This window comes from Rhea pennata, chromosome 4 (assembly GCF_028389875.1).
Source record: "Rhea pennata isolate bPtePen1 chromosome 4, bPtePen1.pri, whole genome shotgun sequence".
Lineage (NCBI taxonomy): Eukaryota > Metazoa > Chordata > Aves > Rheiformes > Rheidae > Rhea > Rhea pennata.
In genome coordinates this window covers 51,756,650-51,770,407 of record NC_084666.1, presented here as the reverse complement: position 1 = coordinate 51,770,407, position 13,758 = coordinate 51,756,650, and the positions used below count along the sequence as shown (strand labels likewise).

General features: G+C 44.4%; 1 protein-coding gene across 1 annotated transcript in view; it reads right to left on the bottom strand.

The window, feature by feature from the left end:
• MAML3 (mastermind like transcriptional coactivator 3) overlaps positions 1–4,438 on the bottom strand; it is a 245,294-nt gene extending 240,856 nt beyond the window's left edge. Inside the window, exon 1 of the mRNA XM_062573957.1 lies at positions 3,083–4,438. Coding sequence (XP_062429941.1) covers positions 3,083–3,511 — 429 coding nt within the window. The 5' untranslated portion in view covers positions 3,512–4,438. The remainder of the gene's footprint in view (positions 1–3,082) is intronic.
• Positions 4,439–13,758: the final 9,320 nt, after the last annotated feature.

Sequence of the window (13,758 nt, the reverse complement as noted above, 5' to 3'; positions counted from 1 at the left end):
GTGAATGCCACATAATTTGTACTCTATCAAATGAAGAAAATCAGGATGCTTGTCTTTGAATGGTAATCATCTTTCGAAGTCTTGATACTTGTCACCCAACTTGCCAATGGGCACCTCAGCATGTGTGTCAGCACCACCTTCCCAGATGTTTTGTTTGGGTGCCTGCCTCCCTCTCACAGGGCAGACCGAGCACAAATATCCCCTCCCCTCTCAGCACCTCTGAATCTGGAAAGGCAGACAAACTCATACCAATAATACTTCCCCTCAGTTTGCCTTACTCTCTTGATGAAAAAGAGTTACAAACAGTATTCCTTGTTGTCCTTGTTGCATTTGTTGACACTTAATCCTAACTGACTGCTTCATTTCCAAAAGTTGCAGTTTAATAATCTGATGGATGAATTTAATAATGATATTGTGTAAAGAATAAAATAGCAGCAGATCTATAGGATTGTTTGACTGTAAACCTCTCAGCTGAAGTTTACTAAAGAAGAAAGGAGAGAGAAAAAACCCTAAAATGTAGTTTACTATTTTCTCATGCCAAGAAAAGAAAGAAAAAATGTTAAATTTGAATTGTTTTGGTAAATAAAAATCATGATGCATACAAAATGTGAAACGTGGCAAACTGTTATGATTGCGAGAACTGAAGAGGTTTTCTCTCTCTCTCTCTCTTTTTTTTTTTTCCAGTACTAAAGCATAAATACCTCAAAGGAACTACTTCTAAATTGCTTTTAAAAGAACAATTTCTCATGTTTTAAGTATAAACTTTCACCTGCAGATGATGTGTATTACAGACATTCTTAGACATTAGACAAAAAATCATCATTAACACTCCACATATGAAACAAAGTATATTATGCTTCTACCTTTTCCCATAACAGTTCTTGTATACATTCTCAGGAAAAAAAAAAAAAAAAAAAAAAAAAAAAAAAGTATCTGGTTGATGAAAATGTTTCAGTTTTTGATAAAATATTAGAACTTCTCTTTTTAAAATGAAAAGGATAGTGTACATAAAGTTTACCTAAATAGCATGAAGATTATAACACAAAAATTGAGATACTATGGGTTTCATAACAAACTGTGGTTGAATTAGGCTACTCTTAGCTCTTGAAGTTTCCCAACATGAAACAAATTAACAGTAGTGACAGCTGTAACCAAGTTTCCTCCTTTTGTCACTTTGTTGCCACAACTTTCGCACTACAGCATGGCTTCATGCATTTCTCCCAGATCTGCAATGGCAGGCCCGCAAAAAAATGAGTAGCATAACCAAAAATCCGTGTGCTTAATGCTTTGGTCTGGGGTTTGGGGAGAAGGGCACAGCACCAGGAACCGCTAGTAGGGGACCACTAGTAGGTGCCTGGCAGCTCAGGACTTATTCTGGAGCAGGAAGCGTGGGCAATGTACCATAACACTTCTCTGGAGCACAGCAGTTCCAAAATCTCCTACCATGGGACCTTGCAAACCTTCCTGTATCTGGTGGAAATCGCATGGGATGTGAAAATGGATTTGGGAACAGTCTGGCTGATGAAAGACTCCCCCTGCTCATAGAGTTAGATCAGAAAAAAGGCTCGGTTATTGCACTAGGGGTAGATGCGAGCCAAGGAGGAGCACTGTGGTGTCGTGGCTACCCCATTAAGTGTGAATGTAAAAGCCTCAGCCCTGCGGAAAGGCGGGGAAAGGAAGAGAAACACAGTCGGACCTTACTCGTAGTATCAGGGGAGCAACCAGAAGCCAGGGAGGGTTTTCTGCTTCCTGTTTGCAAAGCAACGGCGCTTTGCGCGGCTCGCCGCCGGGCGCCGTTGACCCCGAAACGTTGGCCCCGCGGCCCGGCGCGGCCGGCAGCCGAGCGGCGGCTGCGCTCGTCGGGCAGCTGGTGTCTGCGGGCGGCGGGGCGACCTCCCGCCGCGCCCGCGCACCGCGCCGGGAGGCGGCGAAGGGCGCAGCCGGCCCGCGGGGCAGCGCAGCGCCGCTCGGGACAGCGGCCGGCAGCAGGGCGAGGGCAGGGCAGGGCAGGCTCGGCCCAGCCCGAGGTACGCAAACCGCTCCCGCTCTGCAGGCGCAGCGGGAGAGGGGGCGCGCAGCCGCCTCGCCGGGCGGGGGCCGCCGGCAGCTGCAGCCCTGCGGGGCCGCCCGCACCGCCGCGCCTCCCCGCGCAGCGGGGGCGGCAGCGACGTGCGCGGCTTGTAAACCACACGCCGCCGTCGCGCCTCGCCGCCTGCCTCCGCCGCCCTTTGTGAGCCGGCGGACGGCGGGGACCCAGCTGCCCCTGCCGCCCTCAGCGCCGGGCGCCCCGCGAGCGGCGCGGCGCGGCCGGCACGACGCGCTGCCTCCCCCCGGCGGAGCCCCGCCGGCCGCGACAAACGAGCCGAGCTGCAGCCGCCCCGCCAGGAGGACTCGCGGCCACGACCTGCTATAAATAAGGCTCGGCCGGCGAGCGGGTGCCGGCTCCCCCGCCTCCCGCACCGCCTCGCATTATGCATCATCGGTGCAGTCTGGGAGTGGGAAACTCCGCTTCCTACTTGCAGTTACGCTTCTAGCGGCTCAGCCTCCGCCCCCTTCCCTCCCCCTCCGCTCTGCCTTAAGCTCCTTAAAACCCAAGGAAACTTTAGGACGAGGCTCCGCTCGGGCGGCTGCCGCCCGCCGGGGCAGCAGCCCGGGGACAGCCCAGCCGCGCCGCCCCCTGCCTGCACCGCCAGCCTCCGCCTTGCTCCGCGGCGGGACGTAGAAAGGCAGCGAGCAGCCGCGCACCCGCACGCCCCGCGCCCTGAAAGCCGTCTCAAAACACGCACGCAAAAACGCGCAACCCTGCTCTGGCTTTCGGCAGCCGACGGTCGCGCCTGGCACTGCCCTGCTCTCCTCCCCCGGGGCAATGCTTCCCGCTTTAAAGAGACCGGGGAAAAAGTTTGCCCGCCCCCCTCTCCTCCCGCCGCCGCAGCCCGTGAGAAGTTGCGGGCGCCGCCCGGCAGCCCCGCTCGCCTAGCCCTGCCGCCGCCGCCCCGGCCCCCGGAAAGCAACCTCCAGCTCACTCCCGCCCGAAACTCCGAACGGACAGCGACACCCCCCTGCCCGTCCCGCATGCCCTCACCATGATCAGAGTGTGGTTCCTCTGCTCCACTGTGGCCGGCTCGGCATCTTGCTGCTGTTTGCTCTGATGCTGCTGTTTGCCGCCGCCAGTGCCGGTGCCGCTTTTCTTGGCCCTCTGCTCCAGAGTCCTCTGGTAGAGGCTCACCGTGTCCCTGCGCTCCAGCTCCAGCTGCTCCGCCTGCGCTTGCTGGTACCTGCTCTCGCAGCTGACATGGTGCCGCCGGCAGCCCTCGATGCGCTGCCTCAGCCGCTCCACCACGGTGCTGTGCTTGGGGACGCCGCCGCCGCTGCTGGCGGGAGCCGCCGCGGGAGCCGCGTGCGGGGCGCCGCTCGCCCCCAGGCCGGCCCCGCCGAGGCTGTTGCTCAGGGTGCTGCTGATGCAGATACTGCTGCCGTTCGCGGCGGCAGCGGGGGCTGCAAAATCCCCCATCCTCTTCCCCGTGCACACTATTTTGGAAGAACTTTTTACTCTACCCTTCACACACACACAGCCTCCTCCGGGGTCCTGATGGGATACTTTTTAGTGAACCGTGGGGGGGAGGGGGCACCAACATGTATCAGGGAAACAGCGATCCCAAGCAAATGTTTCTCTTTCCCCCTAGCCAATCCCCCTCGAGAATCTCCAAAACATTAAAAAGAGAGAGAGAGAAACAGAGAGGGGGAGGGAAAATAAAGAGAGAAGGTGCTAAAAGGTTATCACCAGAAACACAACCAACAAACACAGAAAAGAAGCACAACAAACTGAGCAGCAGCAATTCGGGCAGCAAACTCCAGGAGAGATCAGACCAGTTCCTTTTCTCCCTTTTCTTTTTTATAATCCATCATTTCAAAATAAATTCCATGAGATTTCCGGAGATTTTGCCAAAAGCCTTCTCTTCCCATGTATAAAGAGAAACACACGCGCCCCTCCACATGCACACACGTATACATTCACACACGCTCACACACACATCCAAGCACAAGCACGCACTGGGCACACTCTACACACTCACTCGCACTGCACAGCATCAAAAGACAGGCAAAGCTGCTTTCTTATTGTATTTTCCTTCTAAAAAAAAGTTTTGGTGTTTATGCCGCACCGTGTTCGCAAAGTACTTTGGCTGCTCAGTTGCATTTCAACAGGAACCTAAACAGCAAATCCTCGGGCTGGGGAAAGTAAACACATGAACAATCCGGGCCGAGACGAAGAAAAGTAGAAGCTCTGAAGTCTGCGAAACGCCGAGCTGGTACAGCCTAACGCTTTGCACTGCTTCGCTTGCTGCTGCTCCTCCTGCCACCATCACAATGATCAGATACTCTCCTCCTCCACCTCCTCCTCCTCCATGCCAGCGGAGTGATATCAGGACAGGAGCGCTCGGTAAACACCGCAGCAGCAGCAGCAGCAGCAGCAGCAACAGCAGCAGCAGCAGCTCCTCCAGGCCGAGAGGCAGACGCGGGGACAAGGTGCAAAACCCGGCGCGGACGCCGCCCAGCAGGAGCGGGCACGGCGATCCCCGACCCGCCGCCGAGCGGCGCGGCGCGGGCGGGGGCCGCCACCTGCCGCCCGCCGCGGCTCCCCGCGCAGCTCCGCGCCGCTGCGCCGGGCGGCACGGCCGCCTCAGCCGGCCGGCAGACGGGGCGGCCGCGGGGCTGCGCTGCGCGGGGCGCTGCGCGGCGCCGGCAGGCCGTGCCCGCGGCCGGGCGGCGTGTGCCGCGCTCCCTCCGTGTAAACTGTTGCATAATGAATGCAAACAGAGCGAGAGCGCGGTGCCTCCCCGCCACAGGGCTGAACTTTCTATTTTAAACAACACAAGAAACATGACACGTTGGGCAGGAACATTTTTCCAAGCGAACAGTGGCTGCCTCCATATAGAGCGCTGGTGATTAATGGATCAAGAATAACAGCCCTGGCACCTAGTTTGAGACCATTTTGCAGACAGAAATGTATTACGCGCAAAATCTTAACTGATTGTTATTTCTAAATTAGCTAGCAATACCACCATGCCCTTCCATTTTCTTTCTGAAATGTACATATATAAAATACAGAACAGAGAGACACTCCTGCTCCTTAAAATGAAGCTGGAAATACAGAAAATTTGGAACTCATACATAAGTCATGAGGACTGATTTAAACCATCTTCATTTCTGCCATTGCAGATTAGCCTAGGATAGCATTTCTAACGCACTGACAGCTCTAAAGAACTGGCTTGGTCTTGCTTATGCACTCTGCAGTATGAAATTTGCTTTTGATTTTATTCCTGTTGTAACAATTACTGACCCTATGAGAGAGAAAACACTCCATGGTGGACGGACAAATAAAATTAATGACTAATTAGCACTTTCCTTCCCTGCAATGCCCACAGGGTCCACTTGGGACAAATGAGCAGGTCCCCTCCTCTTGCCCCCCCGCCTCCCCCCATTAAAACTTTTCTTCTTAAGCTTCGGCTTGAGAACCAAAGCGAAACTCGTTTCTGCTACTAGTTGCTGTACTCCATGATCACTGCTCGCTACTTGAGCATGTACAAAACGACGAGGGAAGCATTTTTCTCCGCTCCGAAGCGGCGCAGGAGCGCGGGGCGCCCGTGGATCCTGCCTCGCTCAGAGCGGGCAGCCTCGCCGGGGCGGGAAGGGCGGGCGGCCAGCGAGGAGGCGGCTTTGCCGCGAGCTCTTCGGTACGGACTGCTCTCCAGCTGACCTCAGGGACCGCAGTAGTATCTGCTCGTAGGTACATACTGCTCAGCGTGCAGTAAATCTGCACTGTGATTCACATTGATATGAAAAGAGTAAATGTGAGAACAGAGGAGGAAAAGGGAGGGGGTGTTGTTTGTTTTTAATAAATGGAAACTATCAGCAGGACCCAGATTCAGACAGCTGGAAGTTAGGTTCAACTTTGGAGAAGTATTTCGTGAACTCCTCCACAGTGCCCCCTGCAGCCGGCCAGCTTGCACACCGAAAGCATTAGTGGAAAGGTCATGCAGATCCAAAAGACCACTGAAGCCAGCAAAAGGATATACGAACCTGTGGAGTCACAATACAAGTACCCATCCAAAGAGTGTTTCTTACAGACTGCTCTTTGGTGCATTTTACAGAAGCTATCTTCTTTCTCCAAGATTAGGATAAATACTATTTTTCTAACTGTGTGGGGTAACAGAAGCATAACTTTCAGGATACCACTTTGGTATCACAGTATTTTTAGCTGCATGCTGGATTGCTATAGAATTAAATTCTAGTATAGCTAGACTCTAGGCATTTTCTTTAATCTCTTAGCTATTGTGCTTTGGTTGTGCTAGGTTGCACAGCAGAGGGATAATGAGTAACAGACAGTTTTGCAGTAACTAGTGCTCAATGTTAGAAGTTTTGCAAACAGATCAATCATCAGTTTTGCGAAAAACATCCGAATGCATTCTAAAAGCAGTAGATTCTGATCAAAAGACATTTGATTTGGCTGTGGTTAAAGTAAAGCTGGGGAAATGTATAGCCCTCTATTTCTCCGCTCATTTTAATAACAACAGTGGTGATATTTGCATTATTCTGTAGTACAATCTTTTATAAGATAGAACACAATCAGATACATCCCCAAACCAATTATTAGAATCAGCATTTCATTAAAAAAATCAAGTATACTATGCTATTTTACAGTTGTTTTTTAGTACTTAGAGTTAGAACTAAAAACTTCCATCTGACAGGAGAATTTAGTTTTAAAACTAAGTATCGAATGGCAATTGTGAAATAGCAAAAGAGAGATGAGAGTTCACTTTTTTGTATCATTTTTATTTTAAGGATATTCACATGAACAATTATCTGCTCTGAACAGCCAGGCTCAATATCTGCTGTTTCGGGAGATACTTAAATTCAACTTTTGCTAAGGATAACACTTCTGCTAAGTCAGTGAGTCTGAACAAATGAAACCTGAAAAAAGACCTCAGATTGTGGCCTGGTCAATGCAAGAAATAGAGAGATCTCAGCATCGCTCTGCTACTGACTAGTGTCATTAAAACAGATGTTCTTCGCAACCTTGACCGAACAACTCTGTTCTTTAATCAGACAGAAGCACAGTCTCACTTGTGATAGATACGCACTCTTCTATCTATGACCATGGACTTATGTATATTCACCTTTTCGTATAGCAATTTACCTTGCATGCATAGATGTGTACATATGGGGGGAGTTCCCCCCCACACCTTTCCCTGAGCATCAGCTTAGAAAGCTATCTTCATAACTGGAATTTCAGAAGAAATACATATACCAGAATTCTAAGTGATATAAGATGAACTTGCTGACACTAGCACTTGAACACTAATGCCTACTGATATCAGCTGACAGGACACTAATTACTAGTTAAAGGAAATGATTGCTTGGTAAAGGATCTATTCAGTGAGTTACGATTTTGAAAAATTATGAAGTACAGGCCTGATCTCTGAAAAGATACACAGTATGAAAATACAGCATACATTCTCAAGATGATTATCATGACAGAGATCTGTCTAATTAGGAAGAATCTATTTTAATGCTACGATATGAAAGAGCCCAGCTGGGAGAGGAATTTAGAGGAAGACACAGAAACATGACTGTTAAGCTGACAGCAAGTGCAGCCTAAGCATGTTCCAGTGACAGCTTCCAGAAAAATAATTCATTTCAGCATTTAATCAATAGTGTCTTCAGAAGAAGCACAGGCTTATGGATAATCTAACTAGTCATATTAGTGGGAGGAGCTCCATAAATAATACAAAAAATGTGTCTTTGTAGAGCAACATACTGAAACTGCTTCCTTTTTGTCAGCTGACCGAGGGCTCATCGAGTAGGTGGGCAACATTAAAAATATCATCAAGGGACAAACACAGATCCCCTTGTACCAGAGAGCACAGTTTACTTCCGGTGCTGTCAGTCTGGTTGCAAGCTGCAACTGTTGTAGTAGTAAATTCGAAACCAGATTAGGCAACAGATTAACCTTCAGAGTGCTGCCTGGGTAGAAACCTCTCTGAAGGCTCCTACTATAATTAAATGGCTTATGTCTAAAATGATGGATGACATAGTGATGCATCTTCTGTTGGAAGGCTAACCTAGTATCAACAACTCAGTGTGTTTACTGAATATAACTTTGAAAACCAGCTAAAAGACACATTTTAGGCCTGGAAAAAGCAGCTTTCTCATACAACTAAATGGGTTTCAAAAAATATCTGCAGAAACTTCTCTACTGTGCTGTGTAACTGAGCAAATCAGATGTACATCAGTTACTACTAAGAACTGTTTAAGTGCATTTTCCTTAATACATCTGTAGTTAAAAAAGAATAATGGTGTCATCAGGAGAGGAGGTAAAGTCATACAGTTGAGAACTGATTAAGAACAAATAAGAAATCTGCAAAATGCAACTACAGTATGGCAATGTGACTAAAATTCTCATGAGGACTGGGGTGGTAATGAGCTACGGCCTTCAAAATATCCTGAGCTGTAGGAATTCTCGAAGTGACGAACCAAGTCAGGAAGCAAAAGAAGTTGCTCTAAATGCTTACAGAAAAGGTCATCAAGGCTGAAAAGTAGCAGAAGAACAAAACAATGGAGGGGGGAAAGGGTAAGCAAGCAAGCAAGACAGCAAATTAATTAAAGTTGCAAAACTCAGAGCTTTAAGTCTGATTGTAGGAAATAGAGTGATCGCTATGTGTAAATACAAACAAAACAAAAATATTCTCAAAACTATGTACTTGCCAGTCTATGCATTTGAAGTGGAAGAACATGCAGAAGTCAGAATCTTTACAGAATCTTTCCAGTTGTGAACAACACTGAAAACCCCAAATCAGCAATGTATTATAGCAGCACAGTAACATGGATCAAGACACATGCATAAGTACTCAGTTGCATCAGGTCAAAAAATAAGGGGAAAAGATGTAAAATATGTGCTCACTCTCTCCTGTTCTGATTACATGTCACAATGAGAACTCCAAACACAAGCGCAAAATAACACATATTTCTGATTAAATACAATGTTTTACCTGAATTTTGTTCTGCTTTGTATTATGTACAACCCTCAGAACAAAAACTTACTAAGAGAAAAACTTACTATTTCTAAAAGTTGGCCCTCAGCAAGATTATTTATTTCCCAAGAATTTAGGTATTTGACCTTTTATGGTACAAATGTAGCCCTAGTCTTTTGAGAAACTACTGTTAGATTGTACAATTGTACATAACACATGATTACCTGATCATAAACATGTATGCAAAATTTACCAAAGCAACTTGTTTTATAATTCACTACATGCAGGTTATCACAAGCTATATAAAGAAATTTATATACTCAAGTTTCCAGGAAATGAGGAATTAAAAACAAAGATAAAAACAAGTTAACAGAATTCTGTTAGTCACATAGAGTAAAATAATTATTTAACATGGCTGATGTGAAGCTTAAAAAACAATTTTCTGAGACTATGAAAATGCAGCTAAAGTTGAGGGTGTTTTTAGGTATATATTTTTTTAATTGCTTACCTCACGTAGCTTTCTCTTTGCTTTTTCTCTTCAGTACTGGCCTCAGATAGCAGTATGCAGACAGAACTATCCTAGTGTAAAATACAAAATAAATAGTAACTGCTGTTATGGTGCATTATTTTCTAAGGCATTAGATAATGCTGAATAGCTGCATACATTTCTGATTATTAAATATATATTTTTTAAGTTTCTAATGCAAAGACAGCACCCACAGGGTGCTATGTTATATTTTGAACATTTTAGATACTTCCTCTAGCCAGTGGAAAAAAGACCCATCATAGCTAAACTTTTGCATATGCTGAAAGTGTAGAGTTCTCTGAAGGAGGTTCCAGACTGTAAACTCCCCTAAGTCCACAAGTTTAATCAACACTAACAGACCTTCCAAAATCTTTGAAAAGGTAAAGCTTAACATTAAGATTTTCCCTTTAATAAAACTTAGTAAGTTAGTACTTGAAAGCTCAGCATAAAGCTTTACACAGCTTTACACAAGAGAAAATATTACTCACAACCCTGTAAAACAATTTGTAAGACTACTTTTGATTTCATACTCATGGTAAGAAATATTTATGTCCCATAAATATCAAACTACAGGTCTGTGCTTAGCATGTGATATGAATAGAAATACTAGGGGTCAAGTTCTGTTTGTTCATTTGTTTTTGCACAGTGGACAGCCCATAAGCTTTTATTCGCCATTAACAACACAGCTAAGTATGCATATACAAGATTTTAAGGGACAGTTTATGCTTTCTGCATCCATTCCTCCTCTCAGACTCATGGCAACTACTTACACACAATCCCTGCAGAAATGTGAAATAATGGTTAAAATAAAACAACTTTACATGATTTAGCATTGTTATCCACTCACTAACCTGTCAGAGAAAGGTTATGGAAACACGTCCTAGTTTAGGAAGCAGAATTAAGATAATTGGTCCTGATACACTACAATATATTTTGCTGTATGTTGAGACTGATTCTGGAGGTAACAGCTGTAGAAGATAGTCATGGAGAGCCAGAAGGGGAGAAGGAAAATCAGTGCTCAGGCCCATCTAAGCCTTTGATCTGTCACATGGATCTCAGGAGAATATCTGAGCTGGAATGGAGGAGGAGACAGAGACAGCGAGAAAAGAAAGGACAGTAGGAAGAATGCCACAGAGATGTTTCTAGGGATTCCCTTAGCTTACACTAGAAACACACTTGCAGGAACTTAAACCTCTTCAGCATTCCTTACACTAAATATCCCACTGCTTCTCAGTAAAGATTGTCCATTTCCATATAGCTTGAATTAACATGGCAACAAACAAAAAAAATCACTCATCAGTGAAAAAGAATGCCAACTTGTGTGACAAGGAAGCAGCTGGGAGAAGATTAGTTTTACTTTCCTTTGAGGTAATTGCTTCTAAACACCAGCCATCCACAAGAGTGTCAGAATGAACATGATCACTTTGAATGACCTAAGCCAGAAGAGACTGACCAGAAGAGACTGAACCTGTTGAAAACTATTGTTCATCCTTCTTCACCTGGGAGAACAAAGATTGTTCTGTGACCTTTGGCATAGCTGATTAACTTTAATATTCAAACAAGGAAGTTTTTGTAAGTTCCTAAATTACAGGGAAACAGAAATAAAGAGCCATTTTCCATAGTGGTAACTCTTTGGAAGATACATGTATGTCCAATCTTCAGAAACAGAAGTACTGTATTTTCTTCTCCATGTTAATGTGCTGATAGCATCATTGTTTCATTGACTGCTATAGTTTACAATCCGTAAATAAATAAATAAAAATAAAATATACACAAAAAATGTATATTAAAAGTACATTGCTGAGGTTGCCAAGTCAGGCAGTCAATGAGTTCTGAAATGCCAAAAATCAAAGCACTTGTGCAATCTTCACTTGGCTTCTTTGCACAATCCACTGTATGATGAAGTGGACAGTATTTCAAGTCTTTGAATTCACCCTTACTTGCTATTTTTCCTCAGGATTTTTGCTTTGTTCTGTATACAGAATTGACAGTACTTGCTGCTAAAGAGATAAGACATCAAAACAACATGAAAATCCCTAAAAGGATACAAAAATGATCCCTTTCATGCTTGTTCAGATTAACCAAAACAAAATAAACCAGCAACAACTAGCTACCTTAAAAACCAAACCTGCTTTCAGACTATTTCCAGAGTCATTGAAGTCACTAGACTTGACTAGAAGTAACTAGAAAACATTTATTGGCAATCTAGGATGCCTCCCATCTTAGCTCAAGCTTGCGGTTAACTAATGGTTTACAACAAATAATAGCTGATTAGATTCCAGTTAGACAGGAAAAAAAAATCCTTCTCATAGTACGAATAGTGAGACTTTAAACAGATCACTTACAGAGGCTGTTGAGGCTCCATCATTGAACTTCAGGAACTAATTAAACAAACTTTTCAGTAAGGACAAAAGTATAATTGATTCTGCCATGGAACAGAAGGATGGATTAGGAGACTTCTAAGGTCCCTTCCAGCCATATTTTTATAATATTAGGTTATTTAGGGAGCTTGAAAGTTATAAATATATTTTTAAGCTGTTAATAACTTCATTTGTTTAATGCTGACTTCGGTGAATGAGAAGAAGGTTACATAAGAGTATACATGCTGGTTGAGATCAAGGGTCCATCTAGCCTAGTGCTCTGTCTCCTACTGTAGCCATAAGAGCGGCCATCGAGGAAAGAGTAAGAAGAGGGTAAGCACATACGATACCTCCATCCTAATACTGCTTCCCAGCCTTCAACCATTTTGGGGTTAGGATATGTGGTTTATCTAATTAGTAGCCTCTAAAGCTAATGTTTTGTCCAGTTTCCTCTTGCATCTCTACAAATTCCTTTACCACAAGTCCATACAGGTCTTGTGAAGAACCACTTATATGTAGATGATCTACTTATCACCAGCCCCTTCAAAGAACTCCAAGAGCTTAGGTAACTCTTCTTGATAAGATCATATTTATTCAGGTAGATACTAATTCTATCCCTTATTATAATATCTACTTATTCACCTGGAACAGATGTCAGGTTTTAGTTTGCTAAATACCTTTGGAACCTTTTTTAATGATTGACCTCACATTTGACACCTTCTGATTTTCACGTACCGAGGAATATTGAAGTGACAGGTTATATGCTGCTATTAGTAGATATTTCATCCTTGAGTTCTCTTAGAATTCTTGGATGCATCCTTCAGATCCTGGAGATTTGTCTGTATTCATCTATCTTTTGTATCATTACCTCTTCCAAAGATACTTCAGTTTCAGAGAAATTTTCTGCCACATTCACTGAATGCCCCAAAAGAGCTCAGGCGGGAGAATTTCTCCATTTTCTTCTGCAATGAACAAAAATGCAAACAGTTCAGTTTCTCTCCAGTATCTGTCCTCCATGAGAGTTCATTTTATATCCTTATCACATTCAGATTCACTGACATTTCTTTTTCCCCCTGATGTGCTGGAAGAAGTATAACAAACTATTTTTGATTCTCTTAGCTAGTTAGGCCTCGAACTCTTCCTTGATCTGCCTAATATCTTTAATAGTAAAACTGTCAGTGTTTATCATCCTTTCAGTTTTCTTTATTTGGATGCCTCTTTAGCTTTTGGAAGGACATCGTCTTTCTAAAAGCCTTCCTTTGCTTTGCTGTTTGGCCATGACGCTTACGTTTACTCTCCTTTAAGCATTGCCAGTAAGTGGTATACATGTCCTTCCTGTTTGATATCTTGTAGTCTTCACGTGTCCTCTAAGGATTTAATTGTCTCAGGTGCCACTTTTTGCTTATTCTTTACAAATTACCTCATTTTTACATAGTTTCCTATTTTGATATAAGCACAACAGTGATGGATATTTTGGCTTGTACTGGTCCCCAAAGATACCAAATCCAATTGTGTTATGGTTGTTTATAGAAAGCAGTCTTACTGTTCAGCAAGACAAATATACAACTATGTATGTATACATGTAAATAGATACATATATATATGCATACACATATGTGTGGGTGTATACACATACACATATATATATGTAATTTTACAAATTACAATATAGGGCAAATGTGGCTAGAATCTGAAGGAAACTGTACAAGGACTCCTGGCTCCAGAGCTAACCAGGCATGAGTGGTGAACCCAATGGGTTCATTTGAATTTGATCTTTTCTCTGAGTTAGCCTGAAACCTACACTGATAATAATTAGCATTTATTGCATGTAGCTCTCAAATCC